The following is a 22,554-nucleotide window of genomic DNA, read 5'->3' on the forward strand; positions in this document are numbered from 1 at the left end:
ATTAACCTATTGCTTAAAGATCTGAGAAACAGACCAAACCACAAAAAATTCAACATTGACCAATGAAGCATGAAAATGAGGTCATAATATGATGAAACCTGCCAGACAGTCATGTGCACCTTACAATCACTCCATACACCAAATATAATTGACCAATTGCATAGAGTTTCTGAGCAGAGACTTGACCACAAAAACTTTAACCTTGATCACTGATCTGACAATGAAATGAAGTCAAGGTCAGGTGAATCCTGTAGCCCGGGGGGGGGGGTTACTTCCTATATTTTTAGTGGTACGAGTGTGCCGCAAAACAGGGTCGCTTTTTCATGTCCTGCTGTTTAGAACAGGGTCGCTTTTTCATGCCCTGCTGGTGAGAACAGGGTCTTTTTTTAAACAAAGTATTTGTCTAGAACAGGATCGCTAATTTAACTGTTTAAGTTACAGTCTAGAACCCGGGTTAGAACAGCATCTATTTTAAACGGTCTAGAACAGGATCATTCCCGGTGCATATTTTAACAACTGTCATCTTTAACAGTTTAACAATATGCCAAACTATCGTATTTCTATTTACTAGCGTGTCTAGAGCAGGGTATACATTTTTTTAGCGTGTCTAGAACAGGGTATACATTTTCTGAGTGTGTCTAGAACAGGGTATGTTTTTCAATATTTCTGTTTAGAACAGGGTATTTTTCTCAATGTTTCTGGTTAGAATAGGGTATGATTTGGCAAGTGCTGTCGGCACAGTTGTACCCGAAATGATAGTCAGTAACCCCCCGGCCCTGTAGACATTGCAAGGATCGCATATCCCAAATATAGTTATCCTATTACACATAAGAAATTCTTTTGACAAAAAAAAACCTGTTTGCTTTTTTAAGCAGTTGCTCTACCATGAAAATGAGGTTAAGGGCTATGGACATATGCCAGACAGAAAGTTCATAACAAAAGGGCTAATAAGCATCTGTATACCTTCTGAAATATAAAGCTTTATAAAATTACTTTACACCATTGCTACTGTTACAAGATTAACACCCCTATGTCTCACAATCTACAACTTTTGTTGCAGGTGTCAAGAGTAAAAAAAAAATAGTTAATTTCAATGATGTTTGTCTTTTTAGGTTATAAATGTTCCTACATCGTACAATGAAATAAAGATATATGTAAACACTATCTTTAAGTGACAGAATTAAAGCACCTGACCTTATACTGTTTACAGCATGATGCAAAGCAAAAATGCCTTGGTTTTATGATGTCTGCTCAACAAGGTTGAAAAAATTGACAAAAACCCCTTCATACACTTCTTATCAACAACAGCACTGAATTGAAAAATATAGACAAAGAAAGTTCAACTGATGCAGTACAAAAATCAATGTTCAAGTTAAAATTTTAAGTTGCTTTGATAAAATTTAAATAAAAACTATAGATTATGATTGTACATGTAAGTATAATCACAAGATATCTTTTATCCAATCAAACTAGGTAATCATTTACAAATTATCAAATTTGCTGGTTTTTTATTTTAATTTTCAGGCACATTAACCAAGGATCCAGAAATTTTACCCACAATTCCGATCATTTTAACATCTTACAATACCTACCACAGGCACCTTTACAATTCACAACAACACATTGCATTGGTTATTAGATAACTACTGCAGCTGATTTTTAAGAAAACTTCCACAGATAATTTGTAGTGAGAGAATTTTTACTGCTGTGATATAAGTACTCTAATTAAATGTTCAATTAGTCAATAATTAATGTATAGAATAAAAAAATAAAACAAATACAAAATCAATTTCTTTCTTTTCTTTTTCAAACTGGAGATCTAGAGCTGCCCTAAACGGATCTGAAAATTTCATATCTGGGGATTATTCCAATTATTTTCTCAATCTGGTTACGACAAAATAACATCACTCCCTACACTTCTAACTTAGCTTTCGTCAATATCTGATTGTGTAAATCCTTCTAATTATTCACCGTTGTCTTCCGATTACGAAGAATGGAGCCCATTCATCTGACATTGGTTTAATTACTTTCCGAAAACGTGTAAAATTCATCACAATTTTATAGATTTTTAATGTAAACACAATCATTTTAAAGAAATGAAATGTACCAGTTGAAAGATTCTTAATTTACGAAACCAATTTCATTGGTTCATTTCAGGATTCCCCAGAAGTTTAGTTTAATCTTAAGGAATTTAACAGTTGTATATTTAACGGAAATATCTGTCATCAGAATTGCACGTTTGTTTACAACAAATATATCAGTCAATGCAAATACACACTTGCTTATGCAAGCAGATTTATCAGTCACAGCGTCACTTCAAACAGATTATTGACAGTCCAAATGATAAAAACTGCATATTATATATCTGTCAGTGGTAGATGAAGAGTTGAGAGGTCTTGAAAGTTGGGGTCATTTTTTAAAACTATCTACCGGTATACACCAATCTGGAGTTGTTTTTTTGAATGAGTTACACCAGGTGACACGAGGTCAATCGGCGTTAATAATGTCATCAAACAATTGGTTTCTTATTGTGGGGTAATAACATTAGCATTGTGATTTAAGAAATTTACGGGAAAAAATAGGAATTGCAAGTCCTCCATAGAGAAAGTTTTATAAATAAAGTATGTCATGAATTTGTTCACAAAATATTATCTGATTAATGATTTAATAGGTTTGTTCAAGATTAAGCAAAGGTCTTAGGTGCACCAGTTCAAGTTGATGAATTCTAGACACTTTGGCACCAAGACTAATGGACCAGGAGAAATCGGCACCTAGACAAATCGGCACCTCATAAAGATTAAAAAAAACTTGTGTTTACTCCACTTATTAGCTTTCAGACCTTATTTTCAGTGGTTGTCGTTTGTTGATGTGGTTCTTAAGTGTTTCTCATTTTTTATATAGATTAGACCATTGGTTTTCCTGTTTGAATTGTTTTACACTAGTCATTTTTGGGCCCTGTATAGCTTGCTGTTCCGTGTGAGCCAAGGCTCTGTGTTGAAGGCCGTACTTTGACCTATAATTGTTTACTTTTTACACATTGTGACTTGGATGCAGAGTTGTCTCATTGGCACTCATACCACATCTTCTTATTTCTATTTATTAAATCCTTGTTCAAAATATAGAAACTCAGCATATAGTTGATGCTTTTAACAAACATTTTAAAAATATTGCCCCGAAAGATAGCCTATCAACATCTAAATCATACAAATTTGATAGTAATAAGATTTATGAGGAGGTAGCAGCAAAAGTACCTCGAGATACTTGGTTTTACATCCCCTTGATTACAGTTGCAGAAGTTAAGGACTGCCTTAGCAATTTAAATGTTGCAAAAGCTACAGGCATTGATCAGATCAGTCCTCGCATACTTAAACTATCATCAGAAGTTATTTCACCGTCAATAGCTTATATTATAAATAGGAGCATCACTGCTGGTATATTTCCTTCTGAGCTTAAAAATGCCCGTGTCATGCCAAGTCATAAAAAGGGTCCTAAAGATACTGTCGACAACTATAGACCAATATCTATTTTGCCTACTCTTTCAAAGATTTTTGAAAAGCATGTCTGCAAACACCTATACCGATACCTATTAAAATATAAGCTCCTTCATGCAAGTCAGTCTGGATTTAGAAGCCACCACTCTTGTCACACTGCTTTACTAAAACTTATTGATCAGTGGTTGAAAGCCATTGATGATGGAGAAATTATAGGTATTATCTTCCTAGATTTTAAAAAAGCATTTGATCTGGTAGATCACATTATCCTTCTTTAAAAACTGCAGTGCTACAAAATTTCAAATTTATCATGTAACTGGTTTAAATCATATCTATCTCATAGATTCCAACAAGTTGAAAATGGGACAATCAAGTCAAGGGCACTAGAAATAAAATCTGGAGTACCTCAGGGCTCCATATTAGGCCCCCTTTTATTTTTATTGTTCATTAATGATTTGCCCCTTCATATAACCTCATCTCAAGCAGACCTCTATGCAGATGATACTACCATTCACTGCACAGGTCGTAGTCTCAATACTATCCAGGACAGCATTACAAATGATTTAGACAGAATTGAAGAATGGTGCAAGGGAAATAAGATGTATATAAATCCAACAAAAACTACATATATGGTTATTGGTTCTAGACAGAAACTAGCAAAAACACACCATGTTCTTAATTTGACTGTTGGTAACTCCCACATTAGAGATGTTAATGGCGAAAAGCTCCTAGGGGTTTTTATTGATGAAAATTTTGAGTGGACAGCCCAAATTGACACTTTGTGCACAAAAATCGGTACCAGGCTTAATCTTTTGTCTAGGATTTAGAAATCCCTCCCCCTGGAAACACGAAAGTTATACTTTAATGGTTATATTCTCCCTATTTTGGATTACTGTTGTACAATTTGGGGAAACACCAGTGACCAAAATACAAATAGATTAGATAAACTTCAAAAACGAGCAGCTAGAATTATTCTTGAACTTCCTTATGATACCCAATCTAATACAATGTTTAAAAAGTTATTATGGCTTGGATTTACTGATCGTGTAATTTACCACAAGGCCTTATATGTTCATAAATGTTTATATGGATCTGTCCCAGAATATTTGTCTAACAAAATCTCCTATGTTACAAATAAAAATTCATTAGGGTTCCGCGGAACCCAGTGTCTCACCTACTTTTTCTGTTAATCACAGGCTCAACAAAAATGAGGAAGTAAATCAATAAAAATATTCCTCTTGATACTATCTTTTGATTGTAAGAAGCTTCTGTCCAAGTTTGGTAAAAATCCACGATAGTTTATGAATCTAATAAATGTTTAAAAACTTTAACTGCAGACTGAATGTAATGTTAACTGGAAGAAAACAAAATTTCCTTCTAGATACTAGCATTTGATCATTAACAAGCTTCTGTCCAAGTTTGGTACAAATCCAAAATAGTATAAGAAAGTTATTAAAATTTTAAAAACTTTAACCATAGAGTGAATGTGTTGTTTCCTGGCAGAAAATCTAAGTCCATTTAAAAGTAAAAAATGGAAAAAATGGATTTATTTTTTTTACAAAATTTCCTTCTAGATACTAGCTTTTGATCATAAACAAGCTTCTGTCCAAGTTTGGTACAAATCCAAAATAGTATAAGAAAGTTATTAAAATTTTAAAAACTTTAACCACAGAGTGAATGTGTTGTTTCCTGGCAGAAAATCTTAGTCCATTTAAAAGTAAAATAAGGAAAAAATGGATTTATTTTTTTACAAAATTTACTTCTGGATACTATCTTATGATCATAAACAAGCTTCTGTCCAAGTTTGGTACAAACCCAGGATAGTTTAAGAAAGTTATTAAAATTTTAAAAACTTTAACCACAGAGTGAATGTAATATTTCCCGGCAGAAAAACTAAGTCCATTTATAAGTAAAATACGGAAAAAATGGAATTTTATTTTTACAAAATTTACTTCTTGATACTATCTTATGATCATAAACAAGCTTCTGTCCAAGTTTGGTAGAAATCAAGGATAGTTTAAGAAAGTTATTAAAATTTCAAAAACTTTAACCACAGAGTGAATATTTGTGGACGACGCCGACGCCGACGGAATGTAGGATCGCTATGTCTCGCTTTTTCGACTAAAGTCGAAGGCTCGACAAAAAATGGAATGCAACTTAGATCAATTACTACCCAATTACTTAATATACCAAAGGCAAGAACAAACACATTTAGAAGATCTTTTTCATATTCTGGCCCAACTTTATGGAATAAACTACCAGAAGCACTAAGACACATGTCAAACATAAATACTTTTAAAACAAACTGCTTTAAGTTTTTACTTGAAAATCCAGGAATTATTTAAATGATTATGTATCAATTTTGATTATGTTTTCTTATGTTTATCTTTGTTATGAAGAAATTGTGTGATGCATTGTGAGTGGAGTGTGAGGGTCTCAAGGGAGAATAGTGTTTGTACTAATTGAGCATACCCTCTTGAAATAAAGATTATTATTATTATGTTGAACCAAAAATTAAAATTACCTGTGACTGATGTAGGTTTGTATGCATGAACTCAATTTGCAAGTTTAGTGTAAATATAGCAAATATTTTGGACTGTTTTTACAATTACCAATTTGATTCCTGCACTATTTACGACATTGTATATCATCGATGAAGTCTCTTATGAAGTGCCTGTGGTTTATTCTTTTTGTTGTTTATTGGACTGTATTGCAGCTTAGTCATTTGTGTTGGTGTCTCATTCGTGTATTCCTTCTCTTCATGTATGAAAATTGATTTCAGAGAGATTATAGACTTCACGATTCGTACTAGTTTTTGTTTTTGTTTTTTTTTGGGGGGGGTGGGGGGTCATCTTTGCCTAAAAATAAATATCTAAGTTACCGGTATGTTCTCTTAAAAAAGTGCTTAAGAGATGAAATATAACAAGAATTCTGTGAGTATTGCAGGGCAATACATAATCCCCTATTGGTTAAAAATCATTGTATTGGAACAAAATTCTAAGTTGATCTATTATCTATAAGTAAACCTGGTGAAAAGGAGTTGAATTAAGTCTTGTAGTTTCAGAGAAAAAGTAATGATTCAAGAAGAAAATTGTGAAAAATAAATCTTTCAAGGGAAATAACCAAAACTATAATTTCTCCCAAAAAAAAATATCCTACAGTAACCAAACAACAGATTGGCAATTTGTTCTGAACATGTTCATGCAGATAGATCAATACTATTTTTCTCATTTACACTTTCTTTTTATCTACAACATTGTATAATTTTCAAGAAAATAATCAAAATCTAAAATTTCCTAATAAATAACTACTTCTAACAGTAACCCACCAATAAATTCTCCAAATTCTCCAATTGGCATGAAAATTTCATAATAGTTAAATATTTACCTAATCATCACTCTAACTCTCTTTCACGTTTGCTCTAACTGCTTTAGTTTTTGTGAGATGTAAGCCAAAAACTGCATTTGACCCCTATGTTTTATTTTTACCCATGGCGGCCATGTTTGTTGATGGATCAAAACTTCGGATACAATTTTAACCTAGATACCCTAAGGAACATTTATTTAAAGTTTGAATGTATTTGGCCCAGTAGTTTCAGAAAAGATTTTTTAAATAGTTTACGACGAGAGACGACGAAAATTACCAAATTAGTGGCAGCAACCCAACAATGGTTTGTTTGATTTGTTTGAAAATTTCAGGGCTGGTAGATCTTGACCTGTTTAACATTTTTACCCCATGTCAGATTGCTCTAAATGCTTTACTTTTTGAGATATAAGCCAAAAACTGCATTTGACCCCTATGTTCTATTTTTAATCATGGCAGCCATGTTTGTTGATGGATCAAAATTTCGAATACAATTTATAAACTAGATACCCTAAGGAACATTCATTTAAAGTTTGAAGGTATTTGGCCCAGTAGTTTCAGAGGAGAAGATTTTTGAAATAGTAAGACAGAAAATTACCAATTTAGTGGCAGCAACCCAACAATGGTTTGTTTGATTTGTTTGAAAATTTCAGGGCTGGTAGATCTTGACCTGTTTAACATTTTTATCCCATGTCAGATTGCTCTAAATGCTTTACTTTTTGAGATATAAGCCAAAAACTGCATTTGACCCCTATGTTCTACTTTTAGTCATGGCAGCCATGTTTGTCGATGGATCAAAATTTCGAATACAATTTATAAACTAGATACCCTAAGGAACATTCATTTAAAGTTTGAAGGTATTTGGCCCCGTAGTTTCAGAGGAGAAGATTTTTGAAATAGTATTACAGAAAATTACCAATTTAGTGGCAGCAACCCAACAATGGTTTGTTTGATTTGTTTGAAAATTTCAGGGCTGGTAGATCTTGACCTGTTTAACATTTTTACCCAACATCAGATTTGCTCTAAATGCTTTACTTTTTGAGATATATAAGCCAAAAACTGCATTTGACCCCTATGTTCTATTTTTAATCATGGCAGCCATGTTTGTTGATGGATCAAAATTTCGAATACAATTTATAAACTAGATACCCTAAGGAACATTCATTTAAAGTTTGAAGGTATTTGGCCCAGTAGTTTCAGGAGAAGATTTTTGAAATAGTAAGACAGAAAATTACCAATTTAGTGGCAGCAACCCAACAATGGTTTGTTTGATTTGTTTGAAAATTTCAGGGCTGGTAGATCTTGACCTGTTAAACATTTTTATCCCATGTCAGATTTGCTCTAAATGCTTTACTTTTGAGATATAAGCCAAAAACTGCATTTGACCCCTGTGTTCTATTTTTAGTCACGGTGGCCATGTTTGTTGATGGATCAAAATTTCGAATACAATTTATAAACTAGATACCCTAAGGAACATTCATTTAAAGTTTGAAGGTATTTGGCCCCGTAGTTTCAGAGGAGAAGATTTTTGAAATAGTAAGACAGAAAATTACCAATTTAGTGGCAGCAACCCAACAATGGTTTGTTTGATTTGTTTGAAAATTTCAGGGCTGGTAGATCTTGACCTGTTTAACATTTTTATCCCATGTCAGATTTGCTCTAAATGCTTTACTTTTGAGATATAAGCCAAAAACTGCATTTGACCCCTGTGTTCTATTTTTAGTCACGGTGGCCATGTTTGTTGATGGATCAAAATTTCTGATACACTTTATGAACTAGATACCCTAAGGAACATTCATTTAAAGTTTGAAGGTATTTGGCCCAGTAGTTTCAGAGGAGAAGATTTTTGAAATAGTTTACGACGACAGACGATGGACGACGACGGAAGCAAAGTGATGGCATAAGCTGACATGGGGCCCTTTGAGCTAAAAAGGGGATCATAAATAAGACAACAACAAAATTAAAGCCAAACTAAACAAGGTCAACACTCTGGTTTCTCCAATGGTAATATTCCGGACCATATGTGTATAACAATAAGCTAAAAAAAACGATTTTTAAGAAAAGCTATTACTTGTTTTTCTTAACCTTTAATGATAACAGGAAATTCAATAAAGAGAAAAAATGAGGTGCCTAATTATCTTGGTCCAGAAATGTCCAAGACATTGCCGAAATGTCTTCGGACCTGGGTGCCGATTTGTCTTGGTGTCGAAGTGTCTTGTTACCAAAGTTGACACACCAGACTACTCTGTATATATGTTGTCAACTGGGAAGAAACAACTCACTTTACAGGACCAATAGACATGATAGACCAATCTCAAGAAAAATCTTGATTTTTATGAATGAGTTACACCAGTTGACTCAAGGTCAATCGGCATACATGTAAACAACATCATTGAACAAATGCTGAAATGGTTCTTACTGTGAAATTGAATGTGAATTTATAGCATATCTAAAGCATTGTGACATATAAAATGTACAAAAGAGCACGAATTTGAAAGTCATCTATTGACATAGTCCAAATAATTATCAGGTCTTAGCAAAAAAAAAAGAAAGCCTTTCAAGACGTCATAATTATTTTGACTTCTATTACTATTAGCATAGATATAATAGCCATAGATAAAGTACTGGACCCACATCAAAAGCAGATGATATTTGCCGAAATTTTATCACCCTCTTATTATATACATGTTACACTTGGTGTTAATTAGCCTTCATTGGCAATTGCCGTCGATGGATATCTAATAAATTGTGAATCAGGAGACTTTTAAACACAGGAATGTGCTACATAATGACTTTTAACCATATTAAAAAAACGACTTTTTTTTTAACTCTGCCAAGTCCAAAGCTCGGATAAAATAGGAAAGAAGTCACGAGAAGTAAATATTGTAAAAGCGCAAATGTCCTATATAAAAAGCGCAAATGTCCTTTTATCAAAAGCGCAAATGTCCTATGAATTGAAGCGCAAATGTCCATTTAAAAAAGCACAAACGTCCTATGTAAAAGCGCAAACGCCCCGCGCCGGAAGGAATATATAGCTGTATTTATAGTACAAATCACACCTCCTCTAACACAATTGTAAGAAGGAAGGTGAAAAAACCATGAATGACACAGGACAAAACTCCTATATTTTCATTTTATCATAGCCATTATAACGCTTAATCTATATATTGTTTACTTCAAATATGAAATCGACAATCAGATTATACCACCATCTATTTAATAGCAAAACAAGCACAAAAATGGTAAGCGGAAAGGTATATAAAAGAAACAAATTCAGAGACATGATTTTGCTATTTCCCAATTATTTAATGTATTCAGTGTGTCCACTACATACGTTTTCTTCACCAAACGGCGTTTAATAAGTCCGTTTTTTCTCTTTATTTTCTAAAACTTCGTGTAACGACAGAAAGTTTCAACACTTGTAAAAATCTTTTTTCTTTTCTAAAAAAATAATAATTTCTTCTTTCTGGCATAAAATATGATTACACTATTTTGAATCTTGATAAAAAAGAAATTTCTTTAACTCGCCATAGAAAAATTCGACCAGGTTCCACCTCTTAATCATGTATACCATCAGTAAACGATTTGTCTCTTCTTGTCAATCATACAGGTCTTATTTCCCAAGTGCAACCGATGCAAGTGCTATGACAATTTAATTTTAAGTCCATTTTCCATGATTTCTCTATTTTATTTTTTCAACAACAGCATAACCTTTTCATTTGTTGACCGATTTTCTCCAAATAAATCACAATCCGAACAACTTTTACAACCAGACGCTTTTTATTGCTTCCGCGTCACGGCATATTATTACTTGAGACAGGTAACGCATATTAATTATCGGTTGATAAGATGAGTGCCCGATAATTTAAATATAATTATGATAAGTAATTAGTCTATTGGGAGGATGTCGGCAAATATCATCTACATCATAGGCCACTATGTGCAGTGCCGTGCTTTTGATATTTCAAAGGAAACTACATGGGGCTCAGTGTGACAAATTCTGAGTACTTTATCTATGGCTATTATATCTTTGCTATTAGTATTGACACACTGACAGAGCAAAAAAATCTTTCTCTTGAGGAAACTCATATTCACTTATTGAGTTTAATATCTCAGACTTTACCGAAGATGGTTGGAATTTTTTTGTTTGCTGTGATATTTTGCATGGGAGCTTTTATGTTTTTACCTCAAAATAAATTCTTAAAGGCACTAACGTGTTAAGAAGTGTTTTCCAGCAAGTTCCAAGCTGCTAAGGAAGCCTTTCAATATATCTTTCGGAATCAGTTCAGTCATAACAAAACGAATCTATAAAACATTTACGATTTCATTTAAATTGATATTTGTACAAAAATAGTTTTATTTTGTATAAAGCAATAAATTTCAATATTTCAAGGGTTCAAATATTTTCCAGGACTATATAATATTCTTTGATATGAATGTTTACGCTAAATTTAAAAAATTCTTTTCTTTATTTTTTTAACAAATATATGCAAATATTTTCCCCACGTGACAGAAAATGGCGACCTCCTGTTCATCGGAATCGGAGAAATAAAAAGTTGACAAAACTTCACCCATAACTGTTATCCGACTCATAAAACAATTCACAGGTTGAGCAATGTGTTATATAGTTACCTTAAACCCGATTTTAAATTTTTATCGTCCAACATTATTCGTAAATATTGTTTATATATTTTCATAGTATCCTGCTTATAGCGGAATAATATTTTATTCTGCCAGCTAAATTATCACTGGTGTCAACGTGATGATCGTAACTGCAATTACGATCATCCCAATATGGCGGTCACAAATTTAGGGAAATTCTATATGGCCGATTTCTCCACTTTAACAGCTTGTATTTAGATATGTTTTATGTTAAAAATCTTTATAAGCATTGCCATAATTTGAATGTATTTTTCTAAAATGATGGAAAAACAACCAGAAGAAGGAAAATCGCTATACAAAAAACACGATGATGATCTTAACTTCGGCTATGGATGATTGTAACTCAGCCTTGTTATTATATAAAGATGATCGTAACTCACAATTTACGATGTGTTTCTTCTTTAAATGAGCATTCTATTTAGAAGTCACGATATATTGGTATAACATTATTATCACAATATAAGCTGATTATGTACACTTTTTCGCATACCATACAGCTCTATTTATTAGAAAATGCTTCGTTGGAACAGACAGTTACGATCATCTTAAGTAAAAATTACGATCATTGTTGATAAAAATAAATAAAAGTTACGATCATCATCGTATTTTTTTGTATCTCGATTTTTGTTCTTGTTGCTTTTCCATCATGAAGGAAAAAACCTTTGATGGCAATACTTATAAATTTGTTTCTTGACATAATGCGAATATGAAAATAAGCTGTTAAATAGAGAAATCGGCCTTATAAAATTTCCCTAAATTTGTGTCCGCCATATTGGGATGATTGTAATTGCAGTTACGATCATCACGTTGACACCAGTGAATTATGACCACAATCAATGAACTGATATAGTTACTGATTTTGGTGCGCATACGATCCCCGTCCCACCACCAAAATGTTTGAATTTTATTTAGGTTATCATAGAGTATTTTTGTGCTTCAGCTTGTACAACCTAAATAGGAAGATGGGTCCAATAATGCAATAATAGCAATATGTATACATGTATCCATGATCTTCCAAATTTATTATCAGTGCTTTTTCCTGGGAAAATTGAGATAACAAAGCAAATACAAATGTATCATTACCTCACTTACTCCCAAATGACTTCAGGTTAACTAGGGCAGTGCATTCATTAAATTGAAATTGGAATCTTGTGTATTGTATATGCAATTTTTTGGTGTAATAGGATATACTGTTATTATACATTTCATCTAGAGACCAAATCCCTTTAAAGATTCTGAGTCTGGAGCAATTTTCTGATTTGGCTATCCTCCAAATCTGTGTGTGGACAGAATCCTCTAAAGGGATTACTTGAAATCGTATGCTCCTTTATGATGTTTAAAGGAAAAACAGGAACTGGAATTTTATCGCTCCCATGTTGAACGTTTTTTTGGGGCATAGCATCTAGAGACAAATCCCTTTTAAGATTCTGAGTTTGGAGCAATTTTCTGATTTGGCCATCCTACAAATCTCTGTGTGGACAGAATACTCAAAAGGGATTACTTGAAATCGTATGCTCCTTTATCATGTTTATATATATATATATATATGATGTGTAAAGGAAAAACAGGAACTGGAATTTTATTGCCCCCATGTTGAACGTATTTTGGGGCATAGCATATAAACCAAAGTGAACCCTCCTACCATTTATGCTCCTATTGGGGAATATATTAAAGAATATTGAATCCAGGTCCCTGCACCCTGTTTCATACTGGCCCTTGTTTCTATTTGCCTTAATATCTGTTCACCCTGGACTGGTTTACCTAAACACGGGTTCGCCCTTGGTCATATTTTATTTTGTTGTCTTGTTGTATAATGGTATTATATATTATTTGAATTGAGTATCCATTACCTAAAGTAATAGTGTGTTGAAAATTACAATAAAAAGTACATAGATACATTATATAATTTCTATTGAACATTGTTGATGTAATCTGTTACATACATTAGCATTGAACATTCTTCTGCTCATTGGTCAGGTTGGTGACTGTTTGAAAATTTCAGGTTTCCATTCTCAATTCTATTGATGTAATCTGTTATGTACATACTAGGTACATTTGTTATTATCATGATTATTTTCTTTGACAGTATACATGGTATAATATAACAAATTTGTCAAAACACACGAGATCAAATGAGCCTTGCTGTAAGTAAATACATTCCCTTTCATTTCTTACAATTAGTACATAAAAAATACAAATAAGAAGATGTGGTATGATTGCCAATGACACAACTCTTACCGGAGACCAAATGATGTAGAAGGTTAGCAACAAAATATAATGGCCTTGCATTGTTCGACTCATTTCAAGCTGACTAGTTTACTTTATAAAATTGTTATTTTCATAATTTAACCACCAAAGACAATTGATACAATATTGAACAATAAGTGAGATCAAAGACAATAGTTAATCCTAACTCATGTTTAGTATTTTGTTTTGATGTAGTTGCATAATAAATATGATACATTTTTGTACACAATTTGCATGGAATTGTATTATTTTAGTTTACATGTAATGTCTAGGGGGAGACATAGAGAGAGCTAATAACCACTCATTGCCAGAGTTTATTGATAGTTCAAAAATTTTTGTTTACCTACATGTACAACTGAAATTAATGTTTACTTGATGTCACTTAGTATGATACATATGTAACTTAACCAGATCTATGTTCTCTTTTTTCCAGGGAGATGTCGTTAAAACCAAGAAAAGTAGACTTTGATACAACTTGGTGTGTACTACTGGAGACAGTCAAAAGTGTTATTACCTGTGCCAAAGTTAACAGAACCACCTGGAATGACAGATTTTCATATCCTTTAGTCTTATTTGATCAATTTGAAATATTGAAAAGGTCATGACCCCAAAAAAAGGTGAGTGTCCATGATTTCCTGGTTGACCTTAAATTTTATGTCTGACTTATATAACTTTTTATGCCTCGCTGTAGCGGAGGGGGCATTAAGTTTTACCCATGTCCGTCCGTACGTCTGTCCGTATGTCCGTATGTCCTGAAATTGGTTTCCGTTCTCTAACTTTAGTTTGCCTCAATCAAATGATATGAAACTTATACACAATGCTTGTTACCACAAAACACAGATCAAGTTTGAATTTTGGTGGCGTCACTTTCACCATTCTAGTGTTATGCCCCTTTACAAATGGAAAAATTGCTGAATTTTTCGTTTCCGTTCTCTAACTTAAGTTTGCCTCAACCAAATGTTATGACACTTCTACACAATGTTTTAGTTTAAACATATTTTATTGTACAAAACAAATGGATTAGACAGAAGTTTTTCAACTTAGTTCCGTCTTCTCCATAATATACATGAATATACATTATATTTATATTGCACATTACATAAATTTGTAATTTTCTAATAAGCATGAAGTCATGAAAAATAATTAAATAAATAACATTAATTGTTATTACAATATAAACAAGAAAATAATAGAAACGGCTCAATGGATATCAAACGTTTTAATTTTGAATAATCAAACACACCCAAGGTGTATACCAAACGATCGGTCCAAAGGGAAAACACCTACTGATATGCGTGTGTTTTCAATGACATTCTATTTGCATGTATAATTTGTAAATATTAACGTGCAATATATATTATTGTGATACGGATATTAAATTCTGACGTTAAAAATACAGATAAAGAGTTGACAAGAACATAGATTTAATGTAAGTATCCTTTTTGTATTAACTTAATAATTGAAATCCATTGAGACGTAACACTATGTTAACCATTATGAACAGCAAATCGATCATTCGAACAAGGCAACGTCTGTACTGTAGTAAATAAAACAATAACCAGCAAGGTTGTTATCAAAGTGAGAAACGTTGTGTTTCTTTTATATATTTATGTACTGAAGAAAATATTACAGAATTGTCATTTGTATCTAAGTTATCATTACCAAACAATAACAAATCAATTGTAACAGGAATGTCTAAGTGGGTCAGTTCAGTAAGCATAACATTCCTTTGCGGTGCAAAGTTATTACAATATAATAAATAGTGTTCAACACTTCCACTAATGTAACCACAATACACAGATCAAGTTTGAATTTGGTAGCGTCACTTTTACCGTTCTTGAGTTATGTCTCTTTATAATGTTGTATGCAAGCGGGGGCATCATCTGTGTCCCATGGACACATTCCCCATTTATTTGAAGATGTCTTCAAAAAAGGTTTCATCAACATATATATCAGTTGTTATCTGATTTAAAAAGAAGTGACAAAAATGATCAAAATGTTGTTAAACATGATCAATTTGTTCATTGATAAATGGTATCTAGTTGCAAAAAATAAGCTCCAGTGCAAACACAGACTCGTCAATATTTTGCATTTTCTCCATGAGGACGCTTCTTGTAATATATTCACAAGTTAGCTTTATAGGAAAAATGAATAATGAAAAAAATAGAATAAAACAAAAATTACCATATAATGTTATTTCCATTTTAATGTAGCAATCAATGTAATAAGTTTGGCAGCTGACATCTTTGCTGCCAAGGATTACAATCCGATCATCTTCTCTTTACCTTTGGCAGATGAAGTCTGAATTTGTGATTCATGAGGTAAGGATTTTCATTGGTTGCAGGTGTTACTAGCTGCATCCAATCAAAAACGCCTTTAAAATGATCACCTGTGAAAATAGAAAATGTAAATAAACAATTGCCAGGTGCTAATTGTGCAAGCATCTTTACCCTAAAAACATAGAATGATATTTAGTGGCACTTTTAAAGTTCTTAATCAACTAATTGAAGTTCTGGTGTATACATGTATGTTCAACGTGCAAATGTTGGAATGTCAACGTACAATGTAAACAGGGAGTTTCAGCTATTCAAAATTCACTTGATATTCAACTGAGGTTTAGACAGTCTTTTTGACTAAGACTTTTTTCTGTAGCACAGTCACCCTTTTCCAGTCATTTCAGTGACATCAGGAGTAATCACTTTAAAAGCAACCTCTAATTAAATACCCCTCACCATATAGTTATTTCTTTTAAGGTTGATGATTGTTAGTCGACTGAGTTTACCTGTTAACCTGACCATTAAACTAGAACAAGACATTGTTGGATCTTTTTGAAGATGTTTCTAATGTTTGAATTAGTTTTAGCAATACATGATTGAGTTTGTTAAAACCATTATTAAAGTTATTAAATTAAAAATGCTTTTTAGAGAAAAATCAACAGAACCATGTTATTTATACAAGTTCAAGTGTTTGCTTGCACAAAGGTGTGAAACTTAAATAAAGTTTTCAAAAGCTTTCAAAATGAAAAAAAATGAGTTATTTCAGTTATCTCATGTTCTTCTTAAGCATTTAAGTGAAGAATTAACATGGAAAGAACTACTTAAACACTAGGAGGCTTGACTATAATGTAAACAGATTCTGTCTCTTTTATACAACCACAAAATTTTTGTGGCCATATAATGGAATGGTGATGTCGTTTTCAGTGTCGTCATCGTCGTCCGAAGACATTTGGTTTCCAGACAATAACTTCAGTATAAGTGTATGGATTTCTATGAAACTAACACAAGGTTCCATACCACAAAAGGAAGGTTGGGATTGATTTTGGGGGTTATTGTCCTAGCTGTTTAGGAATAAGGGGCCAAAAACAAGCAATTTTCTTGTTTCAGAACAATAACTTGTGGATCTCTATGAAACTGTACTATAAGGTTCCATACCTCAAAAGGAAGGTTGGGATAGATTTTGGGGGTAATGGCCAAAACCATTGAGGAATTAGGGGCAGAAAAACAAAGATTTTCTGGTTTCCGGACAATCATTTGATTATAACTCTATGGATCTCTATGAAATTGTACCACAAGGTTCCATACCAAAAAAGGAAGGTTGGGATTGATTTTGGGGGTTATGGACCTAACCGTTATTGAATTAGGGGCTAAAACAAATCCTTTTCTTGACCTATTTCAATGGGGTTTAATTCAATGTCTTGAATTCTTAGAGTTCTTTAATATGCTGAATCTGACTGTGTATTTGGATTTTTTAGGCCCCGTTTTTAAATTGGTCCACATTAAGGTACAAAGGGTCCAAAATTAAATTTTTGATTGATTTTATCAGAAATTGAATTATTGGGGTTCTTTTATTTGCCAAATCTAACGGTATAATTAGATTTTTAATTTTGGGCCTCGTTTTCAAATTGGTCCACATTAAGGTCCAAAGGGTACAAAATAAAACTTAGTTTAATTTTAACAAAAAATTGAATTGTTGGGGTTCTTTGATATGCTGAATCTAAACATGTATTTAGATTTTTATATGACCGCAAAAAATTTTGCAGTCGCATATTGGTATCATGTTGTCGTTGTCAGCGTCGTCCGAAGACATTTGGTTTCCGGACAATAACTTTAGTAAATGTAAATAGAAATCTATGAAATTTAAACACAAGGTTTATAACCACAAAAGGAAGGTTGGGAATGATTTTGGGGGTTATAGTCTTAACAGTTTAGGAATAAGGGGCCAAAAAGGGGCCAAAATAAGCATTTTTCTAGTTTCCAGACAATAACTTGTGAAACGGTGTATGGATCTCTTTGAAATTATACCACAAGTTTCCATACCACAAAGGGATGGTGAGGATTGGCTTTGGGGGGTTATGGCTCAAACCATTTATGAATTAGGGCCAAAAAAGGGGGAAAACAAGGGTTTCCTGGTAAATGGACAATTAAAAAAAAAGTACAATGTTATGTTTGGATTACCTCCCTTACACTGCTTGTAAATTATGTATAAAGAAATGTTGTATTGTCTTGAGGTGATAAGCTGTCAATTTATTTTTAGAAGTTACTATTTAAAAATGCTGATTAAGGAATATTAATTTTATCCATGATTATGTATATCATTTTCTATTTAAAGACTTTTATGATGTATTTAATTGGGTAATTATGGTTGAAAACTCCATTGGAAATTTGAATTGAGATTATGACCATATCTTGAGGGAAAGAATTTTTTTTTGAAAAAAAGGGGGTGGGGGGGTGAAAAAGAAATTGTGACAGGGGGACAATTTTATCTCATTTCAGATTTCAGAAATTAAAAAAAATTTCTTCAAAATTTTTTTTTTGCCAACAAAAAAAGGGGGGGAGGGGGTAATTTTTTTTTTTTTTTTTTGGGGGGGGGGGGGTCAAATCGCAACAGCATAGTGTATTGCACAAAAGCAAAAAAATTGAATATAAATTCAAATCATATAACCAATTCTAAGTTCTGTGTCAGAAACGTTAACCTATTATGTGTCAAATATTTAATTACAATCCAAATTCAGACCTGTATCAAGCGCGAATATTGTGTCCATTTTTGCCCCAACTGTTCAGTGTTTGACCTCTGCGGTCGTATCCAGCTGCGCTCGGCAAAGCAATTTATTGATTTTGGGCCCAGTTTTCAAGTTGGTCCAAATTTAACTTTGTTTGACATCAACAAAATGTGAATGTTGAATCTAATTAAACCGTGTATTCAGATTTTAGATTATTGGTCCACATTGAGGTCCAAAGGGTCCAAAATAAAACTTTGTTTGATTTCATCATAAATTGAATTATTGGGGTTCTTTGATATGCTGATTCTAACCATGTATTTAGATTTTGGATATTGGACCTTAAAAGGTAAATGTGCAATTTCAAATTTTCAAGCTCTTAGACCACTTTCATTCTGTGTCAAAAACCTATGCTGTGTCAAATATTTAATCATAATCCTAATTCAGAGCTGTATCAAGCTTAAATGTTGTGTCAGTACTTGCCCCAACTATTCAGGGTTAGACCTCTGGGGTCATATCAAGCTGTGTCCTGCGGAGCATTTTATTCAGGTTTAAAGCTATTTAATAAATCTTGTATTAAGGATGTACACCTCTGAGGAGCCAACAATTTCTAGAATTAAACTTTTTTTCTTAACCTTACTTTTGGGATTATACGACTAAAAAAATAATTGGTGAAGAAAAAAATCACATGGTGGTGCACTTCTTTTTTTGCCAAGGCCATTTGAAAGTACCTAATTTTGATGATTTTTCCATTTTTCATCAATTTTTGTCCAGCCTGCAACTTTTGTCGCAAAAGCAAGACATAGCAATCCTACATTCCGTCGGCATCGTTGTCGGCGGCATCCACAAATATTCACTCTGTGGTTAAAGTTTTTCAAATTTTAATAACTTTCTTAAACTATCCTGGATTTCTACCATACTTGGACAGAAGCTTGTTTATGATCAAAAGATAGTATCCAGAAGTAAATTAAAAAAAAAAAAGAAAATCCTGTTTATCCGTATTTTACTCATAAATGGACTTAGTTTTTCTGCCAGTTAACATTACATTCACTCTGTGGTTAAAGTTTTTCAAATTTTAATAACTTTCTTAAACTATCCTGGATTTGTACCATACTTGGACAGAAGCTTGTTTATGATCATAAGATAGTATTCAAAAGTAAATTTTGCAAAAGAAAAAATCCTGTTTATCCATATTTTACTTATAAATGGACTTAGTTTTTCTGCCAGTTAACATTACATTCACTCTGTGGTTAAAGTTTTCAAAATTTTAATAACTTTCTTAAACTATCCTAGATTTGTACCAAACTTGGACAGAAGCTTGTTTATGATCAAAAGCTAGTATGTAGAAGGAAATTTTGTATAAAAAAATTTCCTGTTTTTCCGTATATTACTTATAAATGGACTTAGTTTTTCTTCCAGTTAACATTACATACAGTCTGCAGTTAAAGTTTTTAAAACATTTATTAGATTCATAAACCATCCTGGATTCTTACCAAACTTGAACAGAAGCTTCTTACATTCAAAAGATAGTATCTAGAGGAAAATTTTTAATAATTATTTCCCCATTTTTGTTGAGCCTGCGACTAATAGCAAAAGTAGGCGAGACACTGGGTATCGCGGAACCCTTATAAATTTTTACCCATTTTTAGGCTATTATCATGAAAGAAATCACAGTTTCACAATTAAACTTTTTTTCATACTTTCACTTAAGATGAAGAAGAAGACCAATCTGAATAAATTTAGCTAAAAAAAAAATATAGGTAGGTGTTAATATAAGAAAGTTACATAAAATTTTGTTGCTTTTTGGAGTCAAATTTACCATGCTGTCAGTTTTGTAAATTTGGGATTTTTCCCTTTTTTTGGAACAAAAAGCATATTATTTCAACTTCTTTGTTATAAATGATTGAAAAAATACATATCTAAGAAATTTGAAAAGAAAAAAATTGATATGGGTCACCCATTTTCTCAACTTTTTGGCAAATGAGACTGACTTGATTGGTTATAAAATTTGAAATTTTTATTACTCAAAAACTACTTATTGTAAATACACAATTTTTTCAGAGTTAAGTTTGATTATAATAATTTTTAAATTCATTGATATTTTCCACTTGTATCACATGTTTTGGAAATAATTCCAGAACGAGATTTCAACGAGACTGAAACGTCAGAGGAATACATCCCTAAAAAACGTGTGCTTTTAAAACAAAATTTTCCTTTTAGAGTGTAATTGCATAAATAAAGAGTATAGTGCACTGTTGGTTAAGGGTACTTTGAATTTAGGAGTAACAGGTGTATGAAATCATTGCAAAGTACATATTATGTATATATGTTCGTCAGACAGGGTTCATCTGACCATGTTTTCATTTCATGGATCAATGTTTTTTTTTGTGATTAGGTTTCTTTCTCCAATACTTTAAGCAATAGGTCAACTAAATTTGTTAAATAACATGATTTTAAGGACAAAGGTGAACATGTCTGTCTGGCTGTTTTTTTTTACCTTGACCTCATTTTCATGGTTCATTAGTCAAAGTTAAGTTTTCTAAATAAGGTCTGTTTCTCAGATACATAAGTAATAGGTCTGTTATAATTGGTTTATAGGATGATTGTAAGGTGTATATGTCTGTCTGACCTTGATCTCCTCTATGGTTTTTTCATAATATTTAGTTTATGTGATACCTGTAGTGAGACCTTGATCTTAAAGACTCAACATAAAATTCAATTATGAAAAGCATGGCAAGACATTTCAACTTGTTCCTTCATTTATGTCTTTCCTGAGCAGTAAAGTATTTTTGTACAAAAATAAAATGAAAGTGAAAGTAACAATGTAACATATGACACAATTATTTGTTTGTTGAATTATGTTTTACCAGTTAAAGATTTTATTTTCATTTGAAGGTCAGAAATAAGATTAAGTCTTGACCAGTCATATTAATTGACCTTTTATGTTGTATGGTTTTTCATAATGAGGGATAGTAGAAATTATGCTTTAAACTCTTTTTGTTGTTCTTTTTTAGATGACTGGGTTTAATGAACTTAGTCATCTGTGTGAGAGTTGAGGCATTAATGACCTGTAGTTACTCTTCAATCATGGAGACGATAAGGTAGAATATAATCATAGAGTGTTTTTGATCCTGATATAATCCATATATTCTGAGAAGTCTGCTTGCTTCTTATTTTGCAAGAATAAATCTCCCTATATACTTTTTTAAGTGACTTGAAAATTGTTATATTATTACTGTTTTAAGTTCTTTATGACTCCTTAACGATTTGTACAGATGTCTATGCATTGTGTGTAGCTTGTCCAGAACCACTTAGTGACAGACTTTATGTAGAAACAAAACAATTCTTAGAAAACCACGTACAAGAACTTTACCAGGTATGTAGTAAAAAGATAGTGTTGAAGATGTTGCTTTGCCAATCAATCCCACTTAGTTAGGCATTAGATGAAAACCTTAATTACTTGAAAATACCGGTAAGTGAAAATACATATGAAAATAATGACCAGAGTGACCCACCTCAAATCTGGCTCAGAGTCCCTCAGACCAAAATTTTGGGAAGCCAAATACATGACTTAAACTATCAGAACCTAAGAGATCCTAAGCAGAACAGAATTTATAGTTTCATCTCTCTTACAACCAAAAAAAAAAAAAATGGGAAATTTTAGCTGAAATAATATTATCTTGAAAATAAAAAAAAAAACAATATGGAGAAAATACTGATTCCTAGAACGGTACCTATTCTGATGTCATGAACCATAACATCATATATACATTCTTACTACAGTCTATGCATAAC

General features: G+C 32.4%; 2 protein-coding genes across 4 annotated transcripts in view; one reads left to right on the top strand and one right to left on the bottom strand.

The window, feature by feature from the left end:
- LOC127730585 (sperm-associated antigen 1-like) overlaps positions 1-11,126 on the bottom strand; it is a 67,053-nt gene extending 55,927 nt beyond the window's left edge. Inside the window, exon 1 of one of the 2 annotated variants that reach the window (XM_052239043.1) lies at positions 11,069-11,126. The gene's annotated coding sequence lies outside the window, so the exon portion shown is untranslated. Of the gene's footprint in view, positions 1-11,040 lie in introns of both variants that reach the window. The other variant, XM_052239044.1, reaches the window with a different exon arrangement.
- A 236-nt stretch (positions 11,127-11,362) lies between these two features.
- Positions 11,363-22,554, top strand: part of LOC127730587 (cullin-2-like) — a 42,568-nt gene continuing 31,376 nt past the window's right edge. Inside the window, exons 1-3 of one of the 2 annotated variants that reach the window (XM_052239048.1) lie at positions 11,363-11,461; positions 14,197-14,318; positions 22,032-22,135. In XM_052239048.1, the coding sequence (XP_052095008.1) occupies positions 14,201-14,318; positions 22,032-22,135 (222 nt within the window). In that variant the 5' untranslated portion in view covers positions 11,363-11,461; positions 14,197-14,200. Of the gene's footprint in view, positions 11,462-13,616; positions 13,661-14,196; positions 14,319-22,031; positions 22,136-22,554 lie in introns of those variants that run through there. The other variant, XM_052239047.1, reaches the window with a different exon arrangement.

Source organism: Mytilus californianus, unplaced genomic scaffold (genome assembly GCF_021869535.1).
Source record: "Mytilus californianus isolate M0D057914Y unplaced genomic scaffold, xbMytCali1.0.p SCAF_2, whole genome shotgun sequence".
NCBI classification, from domain to species: domain Eukaryota; kingdom Metazoa; phylum Mollusca; class Bivalvia; order Mytilida; family Mytilidae; genus Mytilus; species Mytilus californianus.